Here is an 8,416-nt window from a genome sequence, read left to right as displayed (position 1 = left end):
TTCTCTAATATAGTAAGTACATGATTAAATACTTAAAATACTCTCTCTGCAGCCAAAGCTTGCCTTAGTATCAAAGCTAGCCCTGCTTGTTGGGAGTAATGGCAAAGGAATTGTACACAGAGCCTGAGCCTCTTCCCCTTGACTGTACTGATACTACAAGATTAAGCTCTTTGACTTCATAACTCTTTAATGATGAGCCTGACATCTCTCTTGCCTATAGCAAGAGGCTGTATATAGCATACAGCTAGAGAGATTTGAGAATGACCTTTTGCCTCAAGGCAGGACCTGCACACCTGCAGTCCTAGCAAAGGTTTGTCTGGCTTCTGCTCCACTGATGGAGATCCCAGAAGCTCCCCAGAAGGTCAGTCTAGCACTTAACTCTCCTTGCAGCAACAGACCCTGTTCCCTAGCCTAAGCCCCCTTTGCTGTAATTTAAGCCCATTATCTCTTCTGCTGTCTACAGTGGAGATAAAAAGTGCTTAGCCCCTCTTCTCAGTAATAGCCTTCTATACTTTCAGAAACTCTGCTAAGCTTTGTCCTCTCTAGACTAAATCCCATTCATGCTATCTGTCCTCACAAACCATGCCCTAAAGCTCTGATCAAGCTTGTTGCTTTCTTCTACAATTTCCTAATTTCCCCCTTGTTGATAGCTCGGGCCTGAACCGCCTACAACCGAACTTCCATCTCTCCCCTCATTCAATAGGGGCAAAAGATAATGCTCTCCTGTATATATAGCCGTGGGCCAGACCAGCAGGTTCTATAAATTGGCACAGGCCTGTGCCTGATAAAAGTGCTAAGTAAACTCAGAAAACATGAGGTAGTTCTTTTCATTGCTCATTTAGGAAAGAGAAAGGTAGTGAGGAAAAAAAAAAAAGCAAGTCTCTCTTTTGATCTGTTTCTGTAGTAAGAATTTCAGGACTCTTAGTTTGCTTAAATAGAAACTGGGGGGGGGAGGGGAGGGTGCTATTATGATTTGTGTGTTGTTACATTAAAGAATCCATGAGAGGTGCTGCTGGGTTTACAAAGGACAACTTATGCATTGTCTTCCTGTCCTGATGACATTAGTTAAAATAAAATAAAAAGCACAGTGTTGTATCCCCCTTTAAAAGAGCAGCTTCTTTCCTATGCAAAGAACTGATTCTTTACCAAAAATCTGAGGGTTGAAATGACCAGTCACTGTCCTGTAAAGATTAGGAGCCAGAGGATGGCTCTTAAATAAAGAGCATTACAATTAGTGCGGTTAATAAATAAGCTAACAGTCTCGAGGAACGGCTAGAGGGGAAAAAAAAGGAAAAAAAGAAAAAAAGAAGAGAAAAAAAAAGTGCCTCGCGCTTCCACTGCCTGATGAGAGACGCGGTCCCATCCGCAGGAGCAAGTCCAGCCCCAGGAGCCCCCGGCAGCCCGGTTGCTGGGGCCGGGCCTCCGTCGAGCGGGAGCGCTGCCGAGCGCTGCGCGGCCCGCGGCGGCTCCGCGCTGGCGGAGCGGGGGAGGACAGCAACTGGCGAGGATGAACTGCAAGGAGATGCGCGTCTCTCTCTTCGCTTACAAAAAGTTGACATCAACTCAGCTGAAAAGTAGGTTAATTAGTAGTGTCTGACAGAGCTCCCCAGCAGTGACTTACTTCAGGTGCCGCACATTACTGCTAGTCTGCTGAAAAAAGGCTTTGTTTTCACCTGGCTTTCTAGCCTCGAGTGTCTGAATATTGGTTAACTCCGGGTATTTGATTTCTTTGAAATACACTCACATTATTCCAATAAACTGCATCCTTTAATCGAGGGGTTTTTTTTAAGTAATTAAAATATTAAGACCGCTTTGCTACTAGAAATGTGACCCTTGGCAATGAAGTCATTTCTTTTACCATCAGAGCTCGTCGATATGTCTCTTAGCGAGGGAATCTGGTTGCGGGGAGGGACTGGACGTGGTCAGCAAACTCCCGCGCACCAGGCAGGGCTTTTTCTCATAAGAAAGACAGAAATATTTACATTCCTAAGAGGGTCGGCCGAGCCCCAACCCCAGATCTGTCCATGCGAAGTCAGAAAACCTTCCCACTTCCGAAGATGTTGGGGGGAATCAGCCTGGACCGGAGCCGTCTCCAGGCTGCTCCTTGGCCCCGCTGCCGCGGTGTCGCGCTGGCAGGGCCCGACGTTATGTCGCGATAGACATAATGTCGGGGGTGGAGGTGAGGCGCGCTGGCAAGGTGGCCGGCGGGGCGCCCCGCGCTCCCCTTCCGCGGGCNAGCGGTGGCTCTGGTGGAGCGCTGGCCTTTTTAGGGCATGAGCTGAGGCGAGAGGGAGCATTTTGGCTGAGGACGGGGCCCCCATTGCGCCGTCCCTCAGCCGTGCGATCCGCCTGGCCTGGCTGCTGACGCCCCTCTCTCCTAGGCATGGACATCTCCCCCATCGACCTCATCAACATCGAGAGTTTTTCCAGCCGCGTGATCTCGCTGTCCGAGTACCGTAAGGGCCTGCAGGAGTATCTCCGCTCCAAGATGAGCCAGGTGGCTCCCAGCCTCTCGGCCCTCATCGGAGAAGTGGTGAGTGCCTGTCCCGGGCTCGCCCAGGCCGCGGAGGTGATGTCTGAGTGAATCTGTCAATCCACTGAGTAGCCCTGCTGACACCTTTTACTGCTGATCCGTGGCCTGGGGGGGCTGCACCACCTGCTCCCGGCGGAGCTGGACTCTGTACGCTCCTGGGGACGGCGGCGGCGGTAACGCCAGCCCTGTCCATTCGCAGGTGGGCGCTCGTCTCATCTCCCACGCCGGCAGCCTGACGAACCTGGCCAAGTACCCGGCCTCGACGGTGCAGATCCTGGGGGCTGAGAAAGCCCTCTTCAGGTACCGCTGCAGGGTGGTTGCGGTGATGGCAGGCCCCTGGGCCGCTGGGTGTGACGCACCGGGCCTCGGCCGCGTGTGATCAGCCAGCCCCAGCCTCTGAGCGACCACTGTGGCTTCGCGTCTTGCCTCGCGGGTGCTGCGGGCGCCTGATGGCGGGTCCGTGCCCAGGGAGCCGCCCTGGAGGTCAGCGCCGCCTCGAGCTGGGGTGGGGAGCGGCTGGGGGAAGCCCTGTCCCCTCGTGCTGGGCATCCCCGCGGCCCTCTGCGTGCGTGACTCTTGTCCGGAGGACGCCCTTGGCCCCGGGGCTGCCCTGTGCCACCCTCTGACGGCGCCGGGGGCCGGTTCCAGGGCTCTGAAGACGCGCGGGAACACCCCGAAGTACGGGCTCATATTCCACTCCACTTTCATCGGGCGAGCGGCCGCCAAGAACAAGGGGCGCATCTCCCGCTACCTGGCCAACAAGTGCACCATCGCCTCCAGGATCGACTGCTTCTCAGGTGCCGGCGGGGCYGGGGTGCGGCGGGGCCCGGGAAGGGGCAGCCGGCTGCGGTGCTCCGCGCCCGGCGGCGTCTGCRATGATGGGAATATTTTTCGTCAACAGCATTTCACTGGGTGAATGGTGACTCCTGTGATCTGAGCAGAGCGCCGGGGCCGGGGGAGGTGTGTGGGGTGGTGGTTCGGGCAGGGCTGAGCGGTGCTGAGCCCGTCCCGTCTCTGCAGAAGTCCCCACGAGCGTCTTTGGGGACAAGCTCCGGGAGCAGGTGGAGGAGCGGCTGGCCTTCTACGAGACTGGCGAGCCGCCGCGCAAGAACCTGGAGGTCATGAAGGAGGCGGTGGAGGTGAGGCGCGCTGGCAAGGTGGCCGGCGGGGCGCCCCGCGCTCCCCTTCCGCGGGCGCGCACGCCGGCCGGGCCGCGCTCGCCCGAGCTGCCGCCTGCGAGCGGGGCGAGCACCGCGGCGCGAAGCGTTTTGCCTAACGCCAGCCCCGGGATGCGCTCAACTTTTCAAAGGCCCCTGATACAGTTTTCTTTTCTTTTTCTTTTATTAATTGAATGAGGGCACGCAGGGAAAAGCATGCAGGGGTAATGGTAATCGTGGGATTAAGCACAGAAATAATAAAAAATAGATTGCTGCGAGTTCATTCCTGCTGCTCAGGCGTTGCTGCACACAGCTACCCAGAAATGCAGTGTCCTATGCAGCAAGTTTCTCTGTCCTCTTCTGGCTGATCTGAAAGCCTGCTGAAAACGCACCCTTCTCTTGCTCACCCCAGCAATCAGCGAAACCTTGCCTCTGCTTCTCGCGTGTAATTTAATCTGCCATTTTCTGCCCTAAAGGGCTCTGCCAAAGTTTGCTGTTTTGTTCTCCCCTCGTAACTGCACTTTGTAAGGCGCAGCTCGTTGTCGAGGAGGAAACCTCGCGGCGAGATCCCCCCCCCCGGCAGCTGGGATCGCTATTTCAGGGCGAGCAGGCAGCGGCCGGGACCTGCGGAAGCCCTGCGGAGGCACAACCTTGGCAGCTCCGCGGCAGGCGGCGGAAGAGGGGTCGGGACACAGGGGCCGGTTTTAGACCGGGGTGTATTTTGCCTGGGACCGGGGGGGTGAGTGCACCCTCTTTTAGCGGAGAGATCAACATCCCGCTCGGAGACATTCTCCTCCGATATTGGCATATGGTGCAAAGCGCAGGAGCAGGGCTCAGCTGTACTCGCCTTTTCTGCTTAGCGCAAGGCGCTGCTCCGGTGTGGAGAGGAGGGCTCATCAGCTGCTCCCTTCTGAAGCCCTGGGCCCTACCTTGATGCGGTTTTCTCATCCCAGTGCTCCCTGTAAGGCCAAGCAAAATCAAACCCAGTTGTCTTAATCTGATCCAAAAGATGTACCAGACCAACTCCGATCTCAGCAGAAATATCCTTGTTTCAATTTCCTCTTAAGTCTATTGCTTTTTCTTCTCAGACAGGCAGCCGTACAGCCACTGTTTTAATGTGCGGGGTGAATTGCAAGGTCATCAGGGCTTTCCTGTGCTCTAGGAAACTTTTTATTTTTTGTTTGCGAGGAGGTGAGCGAGAGAGGTCCCCAGCCAATCCCTCTCCTATTAAAACACTTGTAACTTAGACTTTACCTAGCTGTGTCGGGGCGGCGTTACGGGAAAGTGCCTCCAAAAAAAAAAAAAAAAAACACGCCGCTCCCCCAAAACACAAATCCAAATACTCCTTCAAATGGCCAGGTTGGGAGGGCTCGGGTTTGCTCGGCTGGAATTATAGGCTTGTCCGCCCTATTTATACCATACTCTCCAAAGCTTGCAGGATTCATGGATAAGAAACAGAGTCTTCCTGGAATCGGTTCAGAACATGTTCTGATGTACAGACAAACTTCTGGAAAGTATCTCATGACTGTGCCCAAGTGCGCTGACCCACCTCCCATCCATGGGAATAAAGCGATAGCAGTCGACTTAAAGAAAGCCGCAGAACTTAATTAATTCGATGCTTTAAAGGTTATAGAATCGGCAAAACACTAGTATTAATTTAGACACTGGCATCTGGTTTCACGGAAATTAATGTCGAATGCGCAAACTACCCCTGCGCCCTCCTGCTCCTTTCTGGAGCAAAAAGGGGGGAAGCGGAGCGGGAGGGAGCTGGAGTGCAGGGAGCCTCTGGCCACGGCTGGAAGTGCAGGGCGAGTTCAGGGCTGGCTGAGCCCGGATGGGAGCTGMCCCCGGCATGCACACACCCACACCCACACACCCACACACCCACGCACGCACGCACGCACCCAGCAGCGGCGGAGCAGCCGAGCCCGCCCGCCTTCCCCGAGCCGGTCGCACCTTGGCAGCTGCGAGGGCTCCGGCCCCGACCCGTGGCCGGGAGCCAGGGGCCGGCGGCGCGGGGGGCCGGCGTTCCTCATCGATAGGTCTCCAAAACAATATCCACCCGCCCTCGGGTTCACTGATACCCGTTTCCGAAATCACGCGGCACTGTGGCTCGACTCGGCTTTTCTCCGATTGTGAAATCCCTGCTTTAAGACAAAGAGTCTCCTTAAATCATGACAATGACAGACTTGGAAAAGAAAATTGATAATGTTAATAAATAGAGTTTACTGGGAAGGTAGCATTTAGAAAAGGGTGAGATGTCCTAAGTTTAATTTTCGCTGGTGAAACAAGACAATTCTAGAAGGCCACATATGAGACGACATTTATTAAACATTTGTACTCTTTTGGAAGCTTGGCCATAACTCATCTGCACTAAAATTTAACGACTTCGATTCATCAGAAAAGTTTGCACTTGGACTCTGCTTCAAAGACTGAATAACAACTCCAATGACAGGCTATAATGATTTTCCCCCTCTGATTTGCAGTGGGTTGGTGTGTTCTTGTGCCCAGACTGAAGATTCATATTCAAATCCCGAAGTCATAAAATTTGGGCTTTCACATTTGTCTTTTCCAAACCGAAACTTGTCAAAACCAGAGTCCAGGATCAAAAGTGCGTAAGAGCTATCAATTTCTGTGGGGACTACAAAAGCCACTTGCTGCATAGTTACTCTAACAACGTTGCGGACAACTTGGGCAACATTGGGCAGCACGTGCTGTCCCTGGGAACCGAGTTGGACTGTTTCTCCCGAGATTTCCCTGTCAGCTCTGGTTTAACAAAAGTTGTGCTCCAAGACAGTTTCTCAGGAAAGGGGAGCACGGCTTAATATTTGACATCCTCTGCATGCCTTCGGGAGGGGTTAGAGGGGTGAGCAGAGCTGGGGAAGGGGTGCGTTTGCTCGCCTTGGGGCTTTGTTGCTGCTCCCGTCTTGACTTTGTTTCCCTCCTTTTTCCCCCCATTTTTTCTTTTTTTCTTGAGAGACATTAAAGGAAGAGAGACAAGTGCAGAGCTAAAGGCGAGTTCAAGGTGGCGGTGCGGGGGCACCGGCAAGCGGCTCCCCCGCGGCGCGCGAGCGGGGCCGCGCGGAGCTGCGCGGAGAGGGCGGCGCGGAGCCGCTGCGCGCGTCCCGCCGGGAGGCTGCGCGAGACGCGGGGGCGATGCGCGCCTTTCCGCGCAGCCGCCCCGGCCGGGAGCTGCTGCTTTCCCCTGCCTCGGGCAGGAGCGGGGCCCCGCTCCCAGACGGGCACCTCGGGAAGGGGCGGCAGGGCAGAGCGGGGGGGTCACACACCACTGCTGGTGTGTGGGGAAAAAAATGCCTCGGAATGGTCAGCGCGGCTGCCACGGCCGGGGCAGCTCAGCCCTGGGACCTCACCTCACAAAAAGTTTGTTTTCTTTTACTTAACTTAGTGTTTCCGGCCTCATTCTGAATCACTTGCGTTAAGTGCGTGCGTGTGGAGGGGGGACCGAACCACCAGAAAATTGCCCGGCCTGTGTTTATTCTCGCACTTTAAATTAAAAGAAAACGGCTCGTTACTTCTTGATCTTTCCACTTCGTTTCCTTGGCTTTGGAGGAACCCCTCTGCCCGCCCCGCACGTTTTAAGCCACGTCTGCAGGACTCCGACTAACCCTAAATCTGTTTTTTAAAACGTATTTAAGCTGCAGAATTTGCTGACACATAAATAAGCCATCAAGGCTTTCGGAAGCTCATGAATCTTTGACTGAAGTATGTGTGGGGACTTACACACTTGTTCCACGTCGTGATACTTTAAAAACTTTCACAAAGACAACTCTGGACAAAAAGCACCTCTGTTTAACAAGATAATTCTTGCTTTCAGTTTTATTTCTATTTTCAACTTCCTATTCTTTTGTCCCGTGACATGGCGCTTTTTTCCCCCTCGGGGACTCCTTTCTCTTCTTTCTCCCCTCCTATTCTGAACTGTTTTACAGCCCTGCTTTGTTACTGTCAGGAAAAAATGTCTGGAGAGCCCTGTCTCCTAAAGAAGGAAGAGAAAAGGGAGGACTGGAGCTGCAATGTTGCCTATGCATGCAGAACATCCCAATCTGTTTTTGTGCACTGGGTTGGGGAGAGGGCAGCAGGGAGCGTGCACCCAGCCTCAGCCCGGACAATGGGAGGCCGGACAGCTGCGCACCCGCGACAAAAGATTCACTCTTCTGTCAACTCTGTTTACTTAGTGTTGTTTCTGACCTCTGTGCTACACTTGTTGCTAATACATATGCTTATCAAACCATTTTAATTGGCTTTCTTCATAACATTAGTCCCAGCACTTTTTTCTACATGTGTTTCCAAACAACTTAATTGACTTCTGTAATATTCATCTTCTTGGGCTCTAAACAACGGGTTTCTTCGCCCCGCGCTTCCCAGCCCCCAGGGCAAAGGCCGAGGGCTCTCTGCACGGAGAGCGCTTCCCCTTTGCGAAGGGGTGGCTTGGCAGGGACATCAGCACGCGGGGCTAACCCCCACGGCCACGCCAGGCGCGGAGGGGACAGTCGTGCCGTGGGGGCCCAGCGCGGCCCTGGCGCGCCCGCGGAGCTGGGAGTGGGCGATGAAGCGGCTGCTTGTAGATAAGCGAGCTGACTGTTCCGGTAATCTTTTAAATGTGTTTTTGCTTTGTTTTATGGACCTCCGTGGCCTGGTGCCAGCTCGAGAAGACCAGGCACCACCCTCGGAGTTTCTAATCGATCAAGAGGAGCGCGGCGCCCCGGCC

General features: G+C 54.2%; 1 protein-coding gene and 1 non-coding gene across 2 annotated transcripts; both read left to right on the top strand.

The window, feature by feature from the left end:
• Nucleotides 1–2,344: 2,344 nt before the first annotated feature.
• On the top strand, nucleotides 2,345–5,301 carry LOC112962151 (nucleolar protein 56-like). The gene is made up of 5 exons (XM_026058080.1): nucleotides 2,345–2,533; nucleotides 2,733–2,833; nucleotides 3,182–3,330; nucleotides 3,554–3,685; nucleotides 5,129–5,301. The coding sequence occupies exons 1-5, from the start codon at nucleotides 2,384–2,386 to the stop codon at nucleotides 5,299–5,301; spliced, it is 705 nt and encodes a 234-aa protein (XP_025913865.1). The 5' UTR covers nucleotides 2,345–2,383.
• LOC112962159 lies at nucleotides 3,404–3,474 on the top strand. Its single transcript, XR_003252223.1, has one exon. It is a non-coding gene; the product is annotated as a small nucleolar RNA SNORD56 (small nucleolar RNA).
• Nucleotides 5,302–8,416: the final 3,115 nt, after the last annotated feature.

Source organism: Apteryx rowi, unplaced genomic scaffold, assembly GCF_003343035.1.
Source record: "Apteryx rowi isolate R43461 unplaced genomic scaffold, aptRow1 scaffold_142, whole genome shotgun sequence".
Lineage (NCBI taxonomy): Eukaryota > Metazoa > Chordata > Aves > Apterygiformes > Apterygidae > Apteryx > Apteryx rowi.
This window is presented reverse-complemented; position numbering and strand designations above follow the sequence as displayed.